At 37.7% G+C, this 23,580-nt stretch overlaps 1 protein-coding gene across 3 annotated transcripts in view; it reads left to right on the top strand.

Annotated features, from left to right (window-relative positions):
• Positions 1–23,580, top strand: part of STK39 (serine/threonine kinase 39) — a 108,968-nt gene that overhangs the window by 78,528 nt on the left and 6,860 nt on the right. For all 3 annotated transcript variants that reach the window (XM_075430191.1, XM_075430189.1, XM_075430190.1), the window contains 2 exons: positions 8,090–8,142; positions 10,059–10,127. In XM_075430191.1, coding sequence (XP_075286306.1) covers positions 8,090–8,142; positions 10,059–10,127 — 122 coding nt within the window. The remainder of the gene's footprint in view (positions 1–8,089; positions 8,143–10,058; positions 10,128–23,580) is intronic.

The raw sequence follows: 23,580 nt of genomic DNA, 5'->3' as shown, positions 1-23,580 counted from the left end.
TTTTCTTAGTTTTACTATTATATTCCATCCATTTTTACTAGATTGGAAGCACTTAAATTTTTTTAAAGTCTTAAGCAACTTGGGGTTGGTCAGCTATAGATAGAACTGTTGTGAAGTCCATTCCTGCTGGAGGAGCTGTCGGCTACCCTGGAGCTGTGGGCAGTGTTCCTAGCTGATCCAGTTGTGACTGCAACAGTTCAGTTGGTGGCTGCTTTTTGTAACGTACACTTGCCTTTTCTGTACGGTAGGTGCGTATAGATGGTAAATCTTGAACAGGTGACTGCTCTCTCATCCCAATAGCTTAACATCCAGGTGACAGTGTTTCATTGTGACATTGGCTGTTTTTCAGTCTTGAAATCATCATTGGCTGTGTTTTGCCATTAATATTGCTGCTCCCTCTTGTAGTATAGTGGCTAACAAGTGTGCTGCATCATTTCAGGGATCTGCTTTTTGCCTAAGAACATGTGAAGATGAAATGGTATTGGCAGTGTTTTATATATTTGACTTTTGAGTCCTATAACTTGATCTTAAAGCATTATACGCTAAGCATTTCCTTCTGCCACTAATGTATATGGTGGGGGAGAAGTTGTAAACCCATGGGATTTTTTCAGAACCACTGAAGTAAATGGTAAAGATTTAGTGGACTTTGAAGAACTGTACATTTTACTAATACAGAGAGATTTTAGTCCCATTCTACTTGGTGGCAGTCTGGAAGCAGGGCAGACTTCAAATGTCTATTTTGCTCCTACCAAAAGTTAACAGAAATGTCCTTCCATTGAATCTAGAAATGACCTGAAGTCATTAAAAAGAAGTTGAGAGGAATGATCTCTCTCCATAATGCTGAACAGAGATGATCTGCTCTTGATGGTAAGGTAATGTGTAATGGAGGTGCCTGGATATTGATTAGTGAATGACAATTGAGCATGGAAGTGTTGGAGAGAAAGGGGTTTACATAAACATGTGATGAATCCTCAGGAAGCTAATGCTTCTTTACAGTAAATGCTCTCTTCTGTTGTGTTTATGTGATACCACAAGAGCTTTGAAGTTCTGATTCACAGAAGTACTTTAATAAACAGACTTGCTCTTATTACTGCTTTGGTTCTACTGGTGCAAGGTACCGTGACCTCAGAAGGGAAAAAAAAAGAGAGGGGGCAGGGAAGAAGTGAGCTGTGATTTTTGTAGGGGTAGGGGAGGGTTCTTGCTTTCCCTGCCCTAGCTTAATGGTTAAATTCGCATGGCTGGTGTAAGAATATTGCAAGGCAACGAAAGTAAGGGGACGAAGATTTAGATACCAGACCAAACCCAAATTTGGGACCAATGGATACATTCACTTTCAAAGATTCTTCTCCCGCATCCTCTTTGCAATACTGAAAGTGAAGAGCCATTTTACATTTCACTGTTTTGTGTATATTAACTGTGTTCTGTAAATGCAGTTGAAACAAAGTTTTGATTAATCACAACTGATAATAGAAACAGGTACTACATATCTTCAGTACAGGCTACTTAAAAGACAATACTTAAAAGGGGGATTGCATCACTTCATCAGGATTTTCCTTGAATCAAGCTTTATAGCTTGCCACAAAGTAAATTCTGCTATTTAAAAAAAGAAAAATATCAGTAAATTATTGCCAACTGAGAAAGTAAACTCGCAGTTGTTTTCATGGAGCTGTCTCCATCTCCTTCATTGCTACCGTGACCAGTTTTCTCCATGTGTAATACAGGGCACTGACTGAAAAATACACCACCTGTGTGATACACTAATGCTGTAAAAACTAGGTTACAAAGGGAACCACGTTTAACTTGTGCATTATGCCTTAAATATGTGAAAATGAGAAATGGATGACAAGTTATTGTGACAGGGAAGGTGACCTTTTTGAATTTGGTGTGGCAAAGAACATTTGTCCCTCCAGCGTTTGAGTAGCAAGGAAAAAAAATGTAAGCAAGATTTCGTTAAGAAAACCTACAAACTCTAGTCTTTTGTGGTTTTCCCTCAATTATATTTCTTGCATCATACACACAAAGGTCTTGCCCCAGAGATGTAGAATGAAAGTTGGATGAGTACAGCTCTAGGATGTACAACCTACCTATCACTCTGATTACTCCACTCCATTTTGATGTGAACTTCTGCTTTCCCTGCAGTCTAAAGGAACGAGTAGTTTAAATTCTTCTGTGGTTTTAATTACACCAGTAACTGCAGTGAGGCAGTGGAAATACCATACTGCTTGCCCTTGGTTTTCAGGCTATGCTGTCCTGATTTTTCCATTCTAACTTTGTTTTCTTCCATGGTAATTTCAATGCAGTTCAGATTTTGGAGGGGAGGAGCATCTGTGAGACCTGAATTTTGCACAAGTGTGAGAAGTGTGGTGTTTATTTTCAGTGTGGCTTTTTTTGTTAAAACACACAGATCTAGACTTGGCCAGTGTCACGTGTCCCTGATGGTGGGGGAAATTCTGTTCTGGTGGGAAGATTATAGGGAGGGGAAGGGTTGGTTGGTGAAGGGTGACAGGTGGCACCATGTGTTATGGTGCCATTTATAATACAGTTTCTGCAGTTTTAGTTGAAGACTGATTTATTTCTGGTTCCAGAGAAGAGTATGTATTCTGCTGTTGTGTCTTCCAGTAGCCAGACTTGTTAGGGTTTAACAAAAGTAGCCATGGACAAACTTTCCCATTTTAGGGAGCACACATTGATGCAGATTTTTGTAACATGTAGATCAGTTCTGTTGCTGAATTATAACTACTCACGATTTGAAAAATAGATGGAACAAAGAAGTCCTCTTCTGACTTTCTTCTGAGAGTGTTTCTTGCTTGTGATTTGGTTAATTGGACCATGGCCCTCCTCGGTGCCAGGGCCCGAAAGTACAAGGAGTATCCCTTTTTTTACCAGGTGACTTGTTCTTTACAAATGCAGAGTGCAGGCGCTCTGGCCTCTTCACTGCCTCCGCACATGGGCAAATCAAGGACCCTTGCCTGGGAAGAGCTTTATTTTGTTGACCATACCATAAAGCACAGCTTTTGGGTTTTCATAGTTTGGTGTTTTTTTTGGTTTATTTTGGGCTGTTTTGGATTTTTTTTAAATGTTTTCACTTGCTTCTCCTTGACCGGTAAGATCCTCCATGTTCAACTGGAGCTGAGGAGAACGAGGGTGAAAGAAGGAAGATACATATATATAGATCTATCTATATAGACAGAAGAATGAAGATGCAAGATATATATATATAGAGAGAGAGATGGAGATAAATATATATCTCATATATATATATATATATATAAAATATATGTATATTTAATTTTAATCATGCAGAAAGATGGAAAAATAAGTGAAAGAGAAGGTAGAATGTGCCCCAGGCCAGAGCTGCAGCACCTGACTATTGGAGTTAGTTAAAATAGGTTCAGTGGTGAGGAAATGGGCTAGTAAGAGTGAACGCTTGTTGCCCCAGGAGAGCTCTGACTTTTGCTGCTTCCACTCTTCCGTCCGTAGAAACGGTAGAGAATATTCCATAATGCAGAAAAAAAGATGTATTAATGAAAAGAATGATTAGCATCCAAGATGGATAACGTTGGTGTAGAGCAATATACTTTTCACATATGCAAGTGGACAAGAATGGGAATTATGAGAACTGAGATTTTGGATTGGTTTTCCATTGGAGGGATGGGAAAGGATGATTAAACAGTTGAATTAAAAAGTAGCATTTGATTAGGAAAATTAATAAAGTTTCATGGAAGGGTCTGTATTTGTGAAATGCCAGCAGAAGTAAGTGACCATTGATTGAAAGCATGGGTGTCTATAGTGCCTGTAGTGTAGTCTAGGCAGTGCCCGCTACCTGCACGACAGAGTGATGGAACGCGGGATGATGGGGGAGTGCCCCTGATTTATGGTTTCTGACTCCATCTGAAAGAAGAGAATGAAAAAAATCAGCGAATCTTGCTTTTGCTGTAACTAGTCAAAACCCATAAACGATGCAGTTGCCATGCGCTGTATATGTACTCTGTACTGTTTCACAGGTCAGCGTTGTTGATTACTGTTCTGTTCTCACCTGCGTTCTTGGACACTCTGCTCCGTATATCAGTCTTTGTAAACCACGTGTGATGATTGAGTAGCTGAAGTGTGAAAATTTCAGCAAGCAATGCTGAAACAAAACCTGTGTGTCCTTACACACATGCACAACCCCTTCTTTTGGCTTATATTACTTGAGATTTATTTTCTTGTTTTGGGAAAGAAGAATATGCGGTTACTTAGCTATGGTAAGATGCATCTCATCCATGAATACAGACTCTGCCTAAGGACTAAGTGGAAGATGCTGAAGCTTATGGGAAATAGAAGCTGATGTTTCAGATAACTCTGCATAAGAAGTAGTAGATAAATTTGTGGGGGGAAAAAAAAAGTAGTCGTGAAAAAGAATGAAAATCTGCTGCTTGATACATAATCAAGCTATCCCACATGATTTAGACCTTAAGTTTAGTTCCAAGACACCTAATTTTCTTGAATCTCGCTTACATGATAGACATTCTGCCTGTAAGGACGAAAGAAATGATGACATTGAATGTCTTCAATTTACAGTGGCATTATTACACAAACATGATTTCCTATTTCAATTCAACAATGTAGATCTTTTATCAAGCGTGTGGAATGTAGTTAATTGACTATAGCAGGAATCTTGCTATCATTAGGTTATTATTTGAAAGGCTTTGTCTTTAAATGTGAATGCCTAAAATCCCATGGTTTAGGATTTTTTCAGTAGAACCATGTCAATCTCAACAGCTGCGTAATTTATTTATTCTCTAATCCTGATTTTTGTCAATATCAGCATTGTTCTGCAAATCATTTCCTTGAAAACAGAGCATCTTTGTTTCATATCCTAATGACAGGATGGTCTAAGTTCATGGGCGAGGGGCTAAGTGATGAAGTTGGCCCATGTGCTTTTTCTGGCTCTTTGAGGAAGCATTATTCCCTAGAAAATCAGATCTAGCAATCTTAGTGTGCACATCAAGTGGTCCTGATGAAAGCAAAATAGTAACGAAGATTTGCAAAATATGCTTTCACAGAGTGCAAAGTTTTAAATTCTGAAATTACTTTGCGAGACAGATGGCTGCCAAAATGCCTTAGCATGGCGTGCTTTGGTGTCACCCTTATTCAAAGGACTTCTGTGGCATTCCTGCTGTTGGAGGTGACTGCAGAATGAAAAGCAACCTGCAGGAAATTAATAAATTGCACTGTGCTAAAATGCACAAAAGTATTTAAAATTTACTACTTTTTAAAAGAGATGGGCTGTTTTTATCCATGATAATCAAGGTAGATTAGTCTGTAATGGCACAGAGCAAGAAGCAAATAAGAGGTTTTATAAGAGATGGCAAAAAGGTCTGAGTTTGCATTTTATAATAGAAATAACTTTTTCACAAATGCATTAGAGAAACTATGGACCAGTAAGAAATGATGAAGAAGATAAAATTATTAATCACAAAGATTCTAAGTGCCTTTCTTCAAATTCTATTTGTATTTAGCAGAAATAAAGTCTGTGTATGCTGCTGCATGCTAAGAGTGTAGTGGATGTAAGTGAAAAGAGAACTCCAGGGGAAGAATTGAAACGCTGCTTGGAAACTCTGCCTACAAATAAATCAACAAGTCCAAACAGCTGTCACCGAAGTGTATCAAGGGAATTGGCAAACTAATTTGCAGTAACAGTGACACCACTAGAACCAGAGAAGTGTCTGAAGACTGGAGAAGAGCATGAACAGCTTTTAGGGGAGAAGTTGAGTGCATCTTCTGTTTGGTGGAATATATAATGGAATAAATAATTTATGGAAATCAATAAAGATCTGGAAGGTAATGGAACCATAAACAAAAGCACTTACAGGCTTCTAGCAAATTAATCTTGTCAAACTGCCTTTGTTTTGCTTTCCTGAATAGTAGTGTACCATTAAAGAGAAAGAAGCAACATCCTAAGTTCAAAATGGTTCAGTGTGACAATTCCAGATAGCAAAGTTGGATGGCTGAATACATATCAGCCTTCCTTGAATTTTCACCTTTGCTTAAATAAACAGATTTGACCTATTAACTTTCTGTTTGAGACATTTTGCAGTTTGGAGGCAAAGTAAAATACAGCCCATTTCATCCTGCTGGAGGAAAGAGTCTCTATCAGAAGCAGCTGGTCTTTCCCATAGCTGTGTCAGGCTGTCGGAAAGCTGGTGCTTTTCATGAGAGTTCGTGATTACTTACTGCCTTTTTATATGATGGATGTTCTACTTCTGGGAGGTCTGTGGAGAGAGGTAATCTGAGCGTGTGATGTATTAGTTTCTAGACAGATAACTGTAAGAGTGCAAAATCTACAGATCTACTTCTCAGCTGGTTTTAGTGTTTGACACCATGGAAAAAGATATGCAGGCTGGAGCAATTCAGTATAGGTGCTAATCAGAAGCAAAACTTTCTGGTTTACCTCTGCAAAGGTGTGACATAAAGTTTTTTTTCTCTTGATTTGCTTCTTCCAAAGATATCATTAATTTCAGCAAAGGGAAGTGAGCTGTTGAAAGGGAACTCAGAGATGGGCCGTATGTTGATTTTTTTTGTTTTATTTTTTTTTGTGGTTTTTTGTTTTTGTTGAACGGGAAGCCATCCAGGTTTTTCAGGGGGATGATGGGGGAGAAAGCACTGAGATTCGTACAAATTCTCTGTTGAACAAAAATAGACAGTGCAATATTCCTTGTAATGGCCGCAGATTTCCACAACAGAAGTAAATGAGCCTTGTAAATCTGTATCTGGCTAGCTGGATTATCTGCAGCTGTGTATTGGTGACCTTAAACTCCCATAGTTTTTTATTAGTGTGGAATTTTGGGAACCTGAAACTCCTTCAGCTTTGAAGCATTCGGCATGTTCAGTAAATGAGTACTTTTCATTTTAAGCACTGCTTGTGGCATAACTTTTCAGGGTTTGTTATCTTTCTTATGTCTGTGTTGCCAATCATTTTGGTTTTTATCTTCCTGCATGTTGCTGTTTTTTGACTCTGTAATATTTTTGTAAGTATTTAGCAAGTGATAATAACTGTGACAGCTGAGTATGCCTGCCTATTGGATTTAGTTTTCCCACAGCAAGACTTCATGGCCTGGTACGCCGAAATATGAGCTTGCATACAGTTTCCTTGCTGAGGAGAAGAATAATGGACCGCAAAACACATTCTGGTGCTATTAGCTTTTCAAGTGGATTGAGCTATTAAATGGAAAAAGAGTGTGCTACAGCAATTAAGTTCATCCCTACACTCAGTTGACTTGCCATTTCCAAAAATGAGATGGACGTCTATTTTGTGAAGAGACTAATGTTTTATTGATGGTAGAAATTATTAACTAAAACTGCAGCTGGAAACATGCAGGGAATGGAGGTTTGGAGCACAGTATGAGGCTGTAAAGGAATTCTTTAATGTAAGTCTTAAGTCCCTTGTGACTGTGCCATACGCTGAACTGGTTAAAGCACACTTCATGGCAAATGGGAAGGCAGAAAACCTTTGGCTTTCACACTCTTCTGCTTATTTGATGTGTAGATAGAACCTCACTGCTGAGACAGTGGTGGTCAGTGAAAGTTACTCATGTTGCGACAGCTTGATAAACACTGTGCATGGAACACTGCTTTTTAGCATTTAAGGTTTGCTAGATACTTTGTCTCTTAAACAAGCACCTCTGTGTGCACATGGTCTCAGAGAGGGAGCTGTCTAAGTCCAAGCGAACATTTTGTTACTCTTGGAGGAGAAGGGGTAATAGGTGCCATTCAGACTATGTTGAACTAGTAGAGTCGGTATGACAGAGTGTTTTCTGGAGATGAAAAGGAAAATATTTATCATAGGACCTTATTTTATCCTTTAGATTACCCAAGGCACTTTTCAGCTTAAGCATATCTTTCTGTTAGTTTTCCCCAAAATACTGCCAGAAAAATGTGATGGAGTCTCTCCAGTCTGAGCGCTTTGGGAAAGCAGCGTTTTTCAAGTTGAGGAAATTCACACTACAGAAATGCAGTTGTCAATGCCATAGGTATTTTTTGGGTGTTGGAACTGAATAGTTGTTCTGTTCTTCTTTACGTTTTAATATATGCACTGAATGTTTTTCAGGAACTCCAGGAAAGAACTTAATGACATACGGTTTGAGTTCACTCCAGGCAGAGGTAAGGCTCCTTCAGTTGAATTATTCTCTTATTGCTTAAAAAGGTGTTTCAAAAATTAATTACTGCTAAGGGTTTATACAAACTATCTCTCTGGAATGTTTCCTACTGTGCAGAGCTTTATATTGAACTTCACTTGAACAAGAATAGCAGATGTATGTAAATCCTAGTGGCAAGGTTGCATAATGTACAGTTTATATTAAAGACTTGAACTTTATTTTATATTTATAAATGTCTTATTGAAATGATCTATGCAGTATATAAGATCTTACACAGCAATATTTACGGCTTTGGAATTTCCATTTTCATATTTGGAAAACATTGTAGAAAATGGAATGTAGTAACCATAAAGGTGTACCTGGTGATGGTGTTAATATTTGAGTTTCTTCCCCCTTTGTAATAAAAGAAGGTCTGATAACAAATATGAAGTATACACCATTTTTTGAATGCTGTCTTCAACTGAAAGTTGAGTTGTATCTCTAGCTCTGGTATCATTACCAGAAAGAAACTCCGTCATTTAAATTTTAAGCTCTACTGCATACTTGTAGAACTGTATTGACTTTCTGATGCTAAGAGTTGTAAGAACTTGTAAAATTTACTTTTGTTTGAAGAAAATCAAGTATTACTGGGATAAAATGCACAGGAGGCTGATATGTTGAGTAAGAAGGTATCATCCTTGTTACATAGCAACCCTTTGAACTGTGAACACATTTCATATTTCTCAGAAGTCAGTATTCGCTATATTTAGAATAGCCTTCAAAGAGCTCCCACCTAAAAATCAATCCAGATTGGAAGAGGTGTCTCTCTTCCTGTAAATCACAGTAACTTTCATGTGCAGTAGTTCTGCACATGGATATACTCTCTGTTGCCTACCTGCATTGCTCAGTGATTTTGTCAGTGAGTAACACGAAAGACATCTCTTCCTTAACTGGGCACAGAGCATCCTGGTTTAGTCACTTGTTGAAAGAATTACTTGAATAGTCCCTAAGTAGTTATGTAAGCCATTTGAGAATTCTTACTTGGTCAAAAAATAGAGGATATGACATAGTAAAGTACGCCAGGACTGTTCCTAGTAGTCAGTCACTGCGGCAGCCAGAAGGTGGCTGTGATTCTCATCTTCAGAGCTCTCCAGAAATTGCAGCTAGCTCAGCCATACTGTTTTTCACCCGTGTGTTCCTTGAGGAAGTGATACAACTGTGTAACTGCCTCAAAGCTTGTGGTCCATGTAGATATTTGGTGCTGAGGCCATACTACTGTTGAGAGACTTGGCTGGAATTTAGGCTTGTTCCTGCTGTTTCCTCCTACTTACCTCTAAGCCTTCTAAAGTCTTTATCCAGGAGCAAGTACTAGTCACAGGGACTTAGGAATTAATCCACTTGGGTACAGCAACTGATGGAAAATCGATCCAAAGCGCTGAATTTCCTGGGTCACAATACTGAAAAGCTATTTTAAGCCTGAAGCTGAAAATAAGGACTGTTCACGTAACTCCTTTGCCCCACTGGTAACAAAGGAGAAAGCCTACCTAGCACGTCTCTATCTAGATATGTAGAACAACGGAGGGGATAAAGAAAATGGTGAAAGCAACACCAATACATAGTTTATTTTCCTGGTTGTGAAGATACTGAACTTGTAAACTGTGTAGGAATATGTAGTTAGATAATAGAGGAGAAATGCTGGTGGCCAGGAAAGGTCTGTAGGGGTTTTGCAATGAATCAAATCATCGCCTCATGCGATTTGCTGTGCAGAGGCTGATAAGATAATTATCTTTTTTCCTCCTAATTAAAGATAATTTTGAATTCAAGCCTGCATCCATGGATGTTTTGGGACAAAAATATATTTTTGTTAAATTGCATTGGATGACTGATAGTTTTTGTTGTTTTTGTGGGCTCTCACACTTCTTCATTTCACCTTTTGGACAGACACAGCAGATGGCGTTTCTCAGGAGCTGTTCTCTGCAGGCCTGGTTGATGGCCATGATGTAGTTATAGGTAAATTACATTTTTGTTTGCAATTACGCTCTTGTGACAAGTTTGTGTTAAATGGATGTGAAAAGTGCTTTCTTTAATGCTGGTTTTCAGAAAATCCTTTTTGTCCTAATTTTGCTTTCATGTATGCATAGTTCAATCAACAAGCCAATTTTGATACCAGTCCACGGATTGCTTTTGGAAGTCAGAACTCTTTAGTGGTTTGAGAGGGATGATATAATATAGATCTCCTGAAGGATTATTTACAATTTAATGATTGATCATTTTTGTACTAATTGAATTTTTTTGTTTAACAATAAAATGATTTTTTGGTAGAGTTTTGCAAAGTGGCTCTGAAGTTAGTAAGTATTCTGCTTGGGTTCGTGGAAGCAGAAGCGAGCCAGCATTCAGGATCTATGGAAATTGGTCCTAGATTTATTACTTCTATGGTTTAAAAAAAAAAAAGATAATCAGAAATGTTTTCTGGCTGCTGAGAGGAAAGATACTTCTCTATTTTTTTCTATTCGGCGCTTCAGTAATTTTTTTTTTTTTTAAATGAAATTCAGTGCCTTGCAAAGATGATTAATTTGGAAGTACTTATTTCCCTGCAGTTCCTGCTCTTCTTCTGATTGCTCAAGACCAGTAGATATATAGTTACCAAAATCAGAAGTGAGCTAGTAGATGCTAGATGTGTGAGAACTGAATCGAGGAATACTAGCAAATCAATCTTCGTGTTGTGATGAAAGAAGTTCATATAAATTGGTTCAGATATCATTACCAAACTCCTGAATGATATGGAGAGTGTTACAAATCTGTAAGTTCATGTGACTTGCCTGGAAGGTTATCTAAATACATTCTCAGTGCATTTGTAAGGTAGCTAAAGTATTTCAGAGAGAAGCCAATACTTTTTGCTTTTGTATGTTCAGAAGACATGTTGATTCTAGGCTCATATAAGAAACAAAAGCCCTACCTATGCTTTTATTTTAATTTCTAAAGGAAAAGTATTTAGAGGAGGTTAGTGGATGGTACGGGCTAGCAGGCACTCTTCACTTAAAGTCACTTTTTTTTGTGCTGTTACAATGAGGGTTCAGGGGAGAGGGGTAGCTTGCGCTTAGTTTGTTGCCTTTTAAACATCCAGTATGAAAAATGTCATTACCATACAGCTGATGATGTTTTTGTTAGAATTTTCATTGCCACAAGATACCTTACTTCATTTAGAAATAATAAATAAGTAATGTTTTTCTGGCTAAGAGAAGAATTGTTATCTGTTGTCTATCCCACCTGCCTGCGCAGCCAGCTGGCACTCTGTGTTGTGCAGAAGTCAGTCACGGCTGGTGATGCTCAGGGCAAGTCCTGCTGCAACCCAGTGAGACCCCTGTTCCCTTCTTCGCTCCTCCCTTTTCTCGTTGCTGCAAACTTCTCTTCCAATGCAGAGTGCCAGTATTTCTATGGAAATGGCACCGTGAATGGGATTTGTTACCATCTTTCAGGGGGGAGTGATGGGGAAAGGCAGATGAAGATAGATATCACTCATGACTTTGGTGATGGGACTTTGTAACTTGTAGAAGCACAAATATTTAAATAAGTAAAGTTTTCCCTAGCAGGCTTAGTTAGAGACACTGTCTAGTTAATAGTAAAAGTTTATTTCCTTGCTTACTTCCTGCTTTGAATTGCATCAGACTTTGATTTTTTAGCACTACGATGATGGTCCTTTCTGTTCTTTCTTGTTTGTCTTTTTATTGTGGTATTTTTAAAAAGTAAGGAAATAAAATTTCTTGTATATAATGAAAGCATTCAGTTTGAATTTAATTTCATTAATTATAATCAGTTTATATGTTCATTTTTCTGCGATGATATAACTTGCCTCCAGTTCCACAGACACAAATTCTTGCATGACTTTGTACTGTAATTTTCACTTGTGTCTGCTTCATCCGTGAAGTTGTTGAAGTTTTCAGATATATTTGGACATTGTTATCTTCCTAGAAAATTACTTCAAATTTCATGTTTTACTGAAATACAAGTTCTGCTAAGTGCAATTTTACTTTTAATTAAAAAAAACTAAAGTTGGACTTAAGTTACAGTATGTTTGTGATTTGCTGTGGGGAAAACTGGCTAAATGTTGTATGGGCATGGAATAAAACAGCTTGCATGCAACTAGATATTGGAAATTTCAGAATTGCAATGTAGCAATGCAGTCCTAAGAAATATTTCAGTCCCTTAGTTAAAAGCAATAGGTCATATTAGAGAGCAGATGGTGCTGAAAATATAAATCAGCTTACAAAACTTATTTTCCATGTAAAATGATTTTGCCACCTTGTTCACTCGAAATTAAAAGGTTTAAAATCTTCCTGTGTAGGAGGAGGGGAATAGTATAGACGAGGTTGGTTAACCTTCGTCACCAAGAACTGATTCCATTAGCTTCCAGACTGAAAGCAGCTGATAAATTACCTTTCACTTTTCAGCTGAAGCATGCAGAAATTCAGCCCTTATAACATGCATGAAAACGAAGTTCTGAGATACTGTCATAAAAGTTGTTCCTGTAGTTTCTCTTAATGTATGTTGGGATGTGTCGAGGCTGGGAGAAAAAAGAAAGGTGAAAATACCTGTGCTTATGTTGTACGCAACAATTTGTTGGCCTAACAGCTGATTTTCTGAAAGGACACTTTCAGCACAAGCTGTTGTGGAAAGAATGGCTGTGGCGTACGTGAGCTGAAGCTGTTAGTAGGGGCCAGCTAATGTGTAAGTTTATAAAATCTGCTGCTAAGCATCACCACGCCTCACCTTTGGAGTCTTGCTGGATTTGCTTCACTTAACACAGGCTTCCCAGGAAGATTTCCATTCTGATAAGCAATACGTTCAGCTACCTGTTCTGCAGAGAAGCAAAAATCCCATCTTGCATGTTCAGTTCTGGCTATGATTGACTGGTTTCTGTTCTTATTGACAGTAGCATTGTTTCACAGGGGGTGCCTAGATCAAGGGAATCAGTGCAGAGAATTTCATTGAAAAGCAGAATAGAGTTTGTGTTTGCAGAGGTGAATGAATCTTGGAGCTTATATGTAGGCATTGGTATCTAGCTGAGGAGGTATTTTTATGCAGTACCCAAAATAGCTATGTTAAATCGTGGGAAAGATCTGGAATATTTTCAAAATACATTTTGAGATTAAATATGTCTCTGTGTGTATATGCTATATATGTATATTGGCTAGTAAACACTCATCTAGTAATGCTTTATTGTATTTTTGATACCATAAATGAAACTCAAATCCTATCAACAGTCAGTTCTGTTGAAAACCACATAGTTGCAGTCTTTCTTGACTGGTGTATACAATATGCATATAATCTCAGCAAAGCCTTAGGCTGTACTTAATCTTCTAGAGGCCTTGCTTAAATTTCAGAACCTAAAGGTGTATTTACAGTTGCTAAATTGCAGTATATTAAAAAAAACACCCTTGCCTTCCTCAGTACTGCTTAAATAAAAGCCTTGATATCCATGCAATCAAGAAATGTGCCCTTCACTATGTTAATGTACCTTTTAAGGTATTTTTGTCAAAAAGTATCTCTGAATACCTTGAGCATCATGAAAGATGTACCTTCACATTTAAATACACCAGACATTAACTACTGGTAAATGGATATCTGTCTTTGATGTTGGAGCCAGATGCAGGTATTCACTTAGTAACCAGAGGAACAGCTTTTAGTCAGTCAAAACAAAAGCTTCCTGCTGAAAGGCCTAATGTGTTTAGAAGAACCAGCTGAAAAGCCAATAGATCATATCTTGAAATGAGATCATATTTTGAAAGTAACAAGCTTTTTTCATCAACATCTTAAATATTTTCTTAGAAGTGTGAATACAATAGATGCCATAGTAGTTTAAGGGTTTTGGGGTTGTTGAATAATTTTGGGGGGGGCTTGGAGGGGGATGCAGAATAGCCTTTTTATTTGGTGTGGTTATGGTGGTAAGCGGACAGGACTTAAATTGGCATCTAGAATAATAATAAAAAAATATGGCTATGTATGGGTTGTTTGGCCATAAGTGCAGAGCACATATATCTGACCAAATCCCAAATGACGTTATTTCAAGGGAGGTTAAAAAAATGTTAAACAATAAGTAATGTGTATAGTTCCCAATTAACCACAGTATTAAAGCATTTGAAGTTGAAACAGTGGACTGTCTTAAAGTATTGTGTCTGCTGATGCTGAAGGTACTTTCATACTAAAATGGAAAGATGAAAAAGCAGAAGCCCGGTTTGTTACTATATTGTGTGTAACAGCATCCTAACTCGTAGTGGCACTGATAAGCCAGTTGATACAAGAGCCACGGTTACACAGTGAATATCCTTTTGCTTTCCTTGGTTTTGCTCTGCATTTGCTTATACGTAGTTTACTTTGCTGTCTTGTTAGATTACTCATCTTTGAAACTGAATGAGGTGATGCCTTTTGTTCAACTAATTCCAGCTTATCATTTTACCGTAATCAGAAAATGGGATAGTGCTGCCCGAGTAGAAAACATATTGCACTGATTGATGTCCTCAAAGAGCAGTAGTGTTGCAATAGGTAGGTGACTTGGATAGCACTACCATTTGAAGGCACCACAGGTTTGTCACTTGGTATCAGTAATGTTTGGAGATGCACTGGTTTTTGTAATCTTTGAGGGAATTTGTTGGAAGTTTTGTTTTTTCTGGTGTCTCTTCATTCTTGTTCAAACTGAGTGAAATAACTGAATTTTTAGTTAAGCGTATCACATATTTATATGTTCCAAAGCTCAATGTACCCATAAACTTTCTAATGAGAAAATGCCTTTGTAGACCCCAACAACTAATTTCAAATGATAGAGTAAAAACTTTGTATGTACTTTTTAATGTATTATCCAGAAAGGAAATGTATAGATTTAATGAAAACCTGACTGTATTTTAAGGCATTTTTTAAAAACTCCTATGCCTTCAATGTGTGCACAGAACTCCATATCTCTTTGGCAAGATACGCACATGTATTGCAGATAGGAGAATATCTCTAAAATCCCCAGGGTTTAACTAAGGACTTAAATATTTCAACACATCTGGCTCATTTGGAGCTAGTGCATTGAAGGGTGACTCATAAAGACTAGACTGCTGGGAGTTCTGCAAGCTTGAGGTACACCCGCAGGTAATCAAGCTTTGCATCTAATTGTGCCTTCAAAGTTATTTTAGTTATGTGCGTTGTACGTAAAAGGTGCACTTGAGAAAGTATGTTGTGTGAAAATGGCTGGTTTCATGCAAGTTCCCACCTTGCTGTATTTTCAGTGTGGTGGAAACTTAGAGGTTCAAGGTGAAAAAAACAATATTGTGTTAGGTGAATAATCACTGCTGCTGTAATGGTGGTTGTGGCAGAACTATAAATACATGGTGTAAGATATTTTCAAAATGTGCAAATTATTCTCTACACATATATGTGTATTCATGTATCATAATAGCCATAATCAAGTAAATAATAATTTTTGGTTACTTTAAGGGGAGAAAAAAAAAAAAGGTAGAATTGGTAGTTGCCTTCAGAGACAGTTCATCAGCATGCAGTCCATCAGTTCCTACTTAACTGTGTAAATGGAGAATAAATCCATCTGTTTATTAGTGGGATTAGTTTGGGTTTTACCTGATATGGTAGGTGATGAACTCTTAGGCCTGAAGCATGTTCCCTGCCCTTCTAGGTCTGAATGGTAGTTTTAAGGTCTTTCCTTTCTAGTTTAAAAAAAAAAAAACAAAACCAAAACTGTGTATTTGAATCAGAAATTGCAAAGACAGCAGTGTAAGTAATGTTCCTCTTTTCAATAGTAATTTAGTTGCTGTTATTTGTTTCCTTGGCATTCACTTCTCTGCAAGCGGTTAGTGTGTCAAAACAACGATTTATTGAGGTTCTTCAAACTAGAGGTAGTCTATTTCAGAACCTAACTCCTACACATCAGGGAGTCTTTTCTAAATACATTTTTCCTTGTTTCAAGTTTCAGATGCAAGGTCTTGAAGTAGCCTGACTGCTATTTCATCTTCTTAATAGTTTTGTCAGAACAATATCTATAATTCATAGCAGAACTCAGGACAGGAGGAGTTGGGAACATCTGATGGGGAGAGGAGATTACCAAGTAACAATATGCATAGCAGAATGTGACCTGCCTTATTTCTGTACAGACCTACATTTCACCTCTAATCCAGCATGATGAAGGTATTTGTTAGAGCTGTCTTCAATACCTGGATGACTCTCAAACTGTTATCAAAACCTTTGTCTTCTGAAAGCGAGCACTTGCTTTCTACATTCAGTCACTGGCAAATGATTTTTTCAACCTTGTACTCTGACTCATTCTTTTGTATAGCAAATTTATGAGCACAATTTATTGTAATATCTCAGGCTTGTTAAATATCCCTACTAGCAATGTTGGGCAGCAGGTCTAAATTTTTGTTTTTAATGCTTGTTTGAGACGTGACAGGTTTAGACTGCTCAGGATCATCAAAATGCTTTTCTCAAAATGAAGGGGAAATTGTGAAATCTGTATATACTCTTCCTGGATAATCTACCCCTTTCAACACATGCAGAATCAAGGTCTGAAATAGATAAGCATTTAAGTGTCCAAATATATTCTACTTACCTTTTTATAACACTTTAAATGTGCCGTTGTTTGCCTAAGTGTTTTTCACACAGTCTGGAGGAAAAAAAAATCAATCTGAAATATCAACCTTCTATTTTTTCACAAGTTTCTGGGAAACGGTACAGTTTGCCAGTTGCATTAATATTTTAATTTAATCAATAAAAACAGTTATCACAATTTAAGTCTTTTTATCTTTTCCCTCACAGATTGTAGCATGTAAAACATTACTTGGGATCAGATACCCATACTAAATAATTGAGAATTTGAGAGTTGAATAATATGTTATTGGAGTTGCAATAGGTAGATTTCAAGAACTGACCTATTTCATTTTCCATTTTGATACAGTGTGCCTGTTTCATAAAGTATACCACTTCTGTTGGGTGGGAATTTTTCCATCACCTCCCTAAAGAAAAACGGAATCTTGTGTATTATTTTATTGTCAGTTTTCCAATTTTTGTCTGTGACCCCTGGGTATTAATATCCCATGTTATTGGATCCTAGTGTGAAGACATTTGAGGTCTACTGTTATTCCATAAGCTCTTCTATTTTTTCAGTCTGAGCAAGGATAAATATTTAAGGTCCTTATTTGTCTGTAGAGGTCAGTCGGGAACATGTGTCCCTGTTGTTTGTTCCGTGCCTTTGCCTGTTCCGCTCCTGAATAACACAGCATAACTGGTTAGTTGTTAAAGCTTTGGTCCCACTTTCCCTGCCCCCTCTTTTTTGGAACAAGATACCCTGATGCCAAACTGCTATTTAATGACCTTAAAAATGTCTAAAAAGATGTGAACTAGCCTAAACCTTGGTTGTCTGTATAGAATAAGTGGATTAAAACCTAAGTTAAATCCGCACAGATTTTAGTACTCAATAGAGGTAGCCCACTGTGTGCCTATGAGTGTTCTGTGTGTAATTTGAGGTATTGCCTCCCTCCTTTCTTTACTATTGCTGTGTGTTGGGCTGTTCTTTGGAAGGTGAGGATGGTTTTGTTTGCTACGGTTCTTCTTCGTGCCTGGTACTTTATACACCCATGAAACAGCATACGTTCTGGGCTTTACCATGTTTACAATATTTGGCCTCAGAACCCATACAAACCACAGGGCTCAAGTGGTTTTAATAATTACTTTAAGCTGTGGGAATTGCGCTGTGGAATTGTCATCCTGTTCATAAGGTTGTGGTAGGAGACCTTTTTCAGTCTGCCAGTGTTGCTTTTGACAGAGAACTGCTTTGGCCTTTGCTTTTCCTGTAGCTGTCCTCTTCGAGCTGTGTTTTCTGATTGTGAGGCTGCAAATCAAGCTGTTGGCTGTTAAAAGTATCAAATGTTGAAATGGAGATAGTTTCCTCGTCTTTATCTAAATGTACTGATTCAGCAGTGTACTTTGAGAATTCAGGCAAATTTGTGAGCCTTAATCTCCCTTTGATAAATTCCTAATGACAGCCTCTTCATAAATAATACATTTCTAAATGTTTTTAATGTTTCTGCCTTATCCTGTTCCTCGGAAGAGAAGCCAGGCTTGCTGTTGATCTTTCTATTTTCTTTTATTTCTTTTTTTATGAGAATCCTGTCTAGCTCCTTGCAATCCTCTAGCTATAAACACTTGTTAGTTAGCCATCACAGATCTCAAAATGCTTTAATATTTCCCTTGCTACTGTTCTGAAGCAACATAAACAAAAGAGAATTTATGATTAGAATTCTGAATGGGCGAACTAATGGAATCACACTACACTTAAAAGACCTTTTTGACCTCTCTTGGAAAAGCCTTTTAATCTTTCATGCAGACAGTTCATGAGCTATTAGATAATATTAGATAATAATGAGAAAGTCAGAGATCTGGAGGAATTGTTACCAAAGGCTCTAAAGGTTGATTGCTTTGGTTGTTTGCATAACGTACTATAATCCAGTGCTAGCTAGGGTTTAAAACTTAGTTTTGATTTTGTTGTGAACTTGCAAATGCGTGAAAACCACTGTGTAGTATGAAATATAATGAGTATATATATTGCAGTGAACCTCTTGCAATATGTGAAACAGCCTCAAGAGTGTGCATAATAAATTCAGCCCGCTGGACGAAAGCCCTACCAGCAACTGGATTTTCAGTAGTGGTAACTGCTGAAAAGTATTCCCTGTCACTCAGGCATCCTGCTTCCTGAGACCCGTACAGGACACAATACAGCATTAATCCTCACGTCAGCAGACTCCCAAGGCAGTTAATTATGTAGAACTCCATGTATCAGATGAAAATAGCAACATAACTGCCTACACTTGGGGAAGAGGTAATATTTGAAACAATCAGCAGGAAAGGCAATAAATCTGTGGAGCTTTGAGTTTGGCCTCTCTAACAGCAATACTGTTGATGAAGTAGGGAACAGCTGAAGATGGCTATTTCTTTTTGGAATTTTGGACTACATAAAAATTATTTCACTTTTCACTTATTAAAAATATTTTTCATTTTCTTAGAGCTTATAATTTTTCAGGGTTTTTTGTGACAGTAATTTTGTGCCTGAATAACATTTTCCCTTTCCTCATATCTGAATTTCAGGATTACAATATGCAATAGCTTTGCAAACTGTTGGACCTAAGCATGCTGCCAGAGGTTCCCCATCCACTCTTTTCAAAGTGGAAATGCAGATGAGTCATTATCCTTTAGATAGCTCCCCAGAAATCTCATCTCAAGCTTGAGATTCTGCTTGTGTCTGTGTTTATGCCAGATGGCTCAGGCTCAGTTGGCTGGGTCGGCATTGTACTGGAAATAGTTCTACTGTACTTCATATAGCTTTATTTACTGTCTCATTAATTTTAACTTTTCTAGAAGTTTTCCCTGTTCAGAAGCCATTAGGGTTAGATTTCGTGCTGTGTTAAGAATTTTAAATAACCAGGCAGAGTCCTGTCACATTACAGGAGCAAAACAGCTATTTGAGACTGCCCAAAGAATGTTATTCTCTTGTATTTTTTTGTGATCTTGAAGATGTCCTTTTTTGTTTTGTTACCTCAGCTTATATTGATCACTTATTTAAAAATTATAACTGATGTGGTTGGCCAAAATTGTCATATAGCAAAGAGTGATTTGTGGTATATTCTACATAAATATGCATGCTAGAGGACTGTAGTTGTGTGGGATTTTTTTGTTTATTACATCTGCAATTAGCAGCCTGTGTTGTATATATTTATGTGCTGGGTTTGACCTTTTATCCTATTGCATGTTCTGCAAGTGCAGACACTTATTTTGACGGAGTGGTACCACCATTCATCACTGAGCAAAACCTGCAAAAGAACGTGGAATGATTTGTGGTACATAGGTTGATTATATGTTCTTCAGAAGACTTTTGAAGAAAGCGGAATGGCACCTCATTTATTGCTGTAAACAACAAAAAGCCTGTTGTGCTAACTGCTGCTAACGTTTGAAGAGGGCTTTTGCTCCAAGGCATGATTTTGAAGTATACTCTATTTACTTGAGGTTGCTGCCAGCAAAGGTTTTTCCATCACCGCTTAATTTTTTCCTGCAGTTATCTTGTTCATGTTTCTTCTTCTGACTTTTATAGGAGCATGGCCATAACATCTTGAGAAAACACTCTGCAAAATAAAATTGAGTCTAATATATCCAGACTTGTAGAAGCAGTGAATTCCCAACAGGATTTGAAATTGTCAATTAGTGCTGCATGCTGCTATGAATTTCAGAAGTACAACATCCAAGGCATCACTCAAGAGTACTTCAAAGAAAAATGGCTTTGTCAATAGGAACTGTCCTATACTTAACTTAGAGATAAGGTGTAAACTAGCATCCAGAGACATATATTTTACAACGCTGTCCACTTTTCCAAATAATTTAAGTATCAGTGGAGAGAACGATTCCTACCTCTCTAGAAGCTCCTAATGCGAAACTCTTTTCTACTTGAGGGAGAGCATTGCTGTATTAAATTGACACTGTTCACTGACTTGCAATAGAAGATTTGTTGGGAGCATGAGGGAGGGAGAGGTGGTGAGAGTGGAATGGTTATTTTCCTCCCTAGTGTTTGCAGATGTGGTTGGGTTCATCTGCATTTAGAAACTTTAGGCTTATTTTTTGTATTTAAGCAAAATTAAAACTTTGTACGTGAACTGTACTAGGAAGGTTAGTGAGTCTTGACCTAGTAAATCATTTTCCTTGATGAAAAGAGACTAAATGTAGTAGCTGGGGGAGATGTTAATCAGTAAAACCTAACAGCGGTTCCACTTAAAAGTGATTGTTTTTCTTTCTTACCTGATGCAATCAGTAATTCTGAATAGAGCTGAACAGTAGCAGCATGGATGCGAGAACATGGTTTACTGTTGTGAGCGTATGTCTGGCATGAATTTCTGGGTGTCTTTCAGGAGACTTTGCATACTTACTGGTCCAAACTGTGTAGGCTTCATAATAGTCCTAAATTTTTAGAAGTGTATTTGTAAGAGTGGTAAGTCAGTTATATTTAATGCAACTGATAGCTTATTTTAATTGCATTGAAAGTAGGATGAGTATTCCACTCTAGAGTATGTTGTTCTACTTGTAATTCTGAGGATGTCTTTACCGTAGTTAAGGTGGGATCTCCAAACTTTCTGGAGAAATAATTGGAAAGCACTGCAGGCTGGCTTTCAGGAAGGAATTCCAACTGCTTGGATGGCTTCTGCTGCTTGTGCTAGGGGCTCTGTTTCTAAAGGGTGTTAAGGAAACTAGAGATGCCATGGACACCTGCAGCTCGTTGGTTACTGCTGTTTTTCACAGCTGACTATATCGGGCCCCAAAAGTTTCCAGTTACCAGTTGAGCCCAAATCTTCAATGTGTTTAGGTGCAGAGAGACATGCTATGTACTTACTGAGGTCCTAGAACCTTTGGCTTGTACTAAAGTGGAAAGAATAATGATTGTCTCATCCCTGAAAAAGATGAACCATATTTTAAGTAGTTTCTTGAAACGCAGACTTAGATATCAGAATTCAGATAGTTGGCTCTAATTGTTGGCCTTGCAGTCTAAGTAACGACAATGCCTAGCAAAACAAACCCAAGAAGTTAGAAAAATGAAAAAGATACCAACAGGACTGTATGGTTTTGCTAGGCAATTATGCACACATATTTCATTCTTAGTTGATGTTAATTACTTACACTTTCAGGTATTGCAGAAAGAGCAGGCCTTTGGGGGGCTTTGCATTCACAGCGGCTTGATTGAATGGGACTAATGACATTATTTTCGCAAAATTATTTTTACTGTCATTCTGTAAAGACCAGAAAATGTAAAACACAGAACACTAAAAGTCACAGGTGAAACGCTAGTTTTACCTTGAAAAATGCTGAATGCGTATAATTGAAATTGAAAAGATCTCTCTGTAGGAAACTGCAGGTGTGACTATTTTTTATGTAAACGTATTTAAAAATTATGGACTCTTTGCAGGTCTGCTTTCTCATTTTCAAGCATAGCCTGAAAACATCTGGCATTACTCCCTTAAATCCCCCTAAACTTCTGTTTGATTAAACATGTCCCACTCCAGTTATGGCTCATCAGAGAAGCAAAAATAAAGCATATTTCATATGCTTGCTTTAGATGTTTCTCTAGCATATATGCAAAAGTTTTTGGCTTGTGTTCTTATTAAAAGTAAAGACAAGTGAACAAAGAGAAGTGTGTCCCTGTAGCCTTTTCGTGAGCACTGTTCTTTGAAAAGAGGCTTTCTTGAAGACTGGTATCACTCCTTCCTATTATGGTGTTTAATTAACAGAAAAAAGTAGTTAGAATTAACTATTTACACATATTGCTAGTTTATCTTTTGCTATTTTTGCTTTGAAAATTTTGATTTCTTCCCTCATAAAGAATCAGCAGGAAGGCTGGGGTTTTTTAAGATTTTGATTCTACTCATTAAGTCCTCAGTGCTGCTTTCCACCATAGGATAGTTCATTAACACACTTGCTGATAATGGGCTGCTGTTGGCAAGTGCAGGAATAGTAACTTTGCCGGTAGCTTTGCCTAAGGGCAGCTGGAAGTTTTTGCATTCAGGCGAAATAGCCCAGCAGCATGCAGCCTTGCTTTAGTCATTCAACAGCTGCTCAGCATTACATGAAAGGCTGCCCTTCTTGAAGAGGAGGGGAGGGTGCATTTGGAGCTCATCATTTTGTAACATTTTATAATAGGTGAAGTTAGAAATTTGGGTTTAGGACCCAGCTCCTATCTGTTTTTGTAGCACTGTGTCTCCATTTCAGTGAAGCCAGCTAACACGAGCTGGAGAATTTGTTACTTCATTTTTATTTTAGATATGTTTTACGGAGATTTGGATGAGCCAGAGCTGCTCTTGAGTGCCTGATCCTATTTTACAGATTTTTAAAACATACAAAATTGAAGCTATTTTATCCTGGTTTCAGGAGCTATGAGGCTCCTTCTTTGCCTGTGTATGAAGTTCTAAGTATTAATTGTAATGAAAAGCATTATGCATATTTGCATGTATTTTGTCAGGCAGGAGGTATCGCAATAAAATTGACTTATTGTTTGTGGAAGTGAATTGTGCGATTAAAATAAAAACTGTTTGTAATGACTAGAACAAAGAAGATTATCATAGAATCATAGGTTGGAAAAGACCTCTAAGATCAAGTCCAACCATCAGCACAACACTACCATGCCTACTAAACCATATCCCAAAGTGCCACATCTACACGTTTTTTGAACACCTCTAGGGATGGTGACTCAACCACCTCCCTGGGCAGCCTGTTCCAATGCCTGACCACTCTTTCAGTAAAGAAATTTTTCCCAATATCCAACCTAAACCTCCGCTGACGCAACTTGAGGCCTTTGCCTCTTGTCCTATCATTGGTTAGTTGGGAGAAGAGACCGACACCTGCCTCACTACAACCTCCTTTCAGGGAGTTGAAGAGAGCAATAAGGTCC

Source organism: Opisthocomus hoazin, chromosome 9, assembly GCF_030867145.1.
Source record: "Opisthocomus hoazin isolate bOpiHoa1 chromosome 9, bOpiHoa1.hap1, whole genome shotgun sequence".
Taxonomy (NCBI): Eukaryota; Metazoa; Chordata; class Aves; order Opisthocomiformes; family Opisthocomidae; genus Opisthocomus; species Opisthocomus hoazin.
Note: the sequence above shows the minus strand (reverse complement) of the source record. Positions and strands in the feature narration are given on the sequence as shown.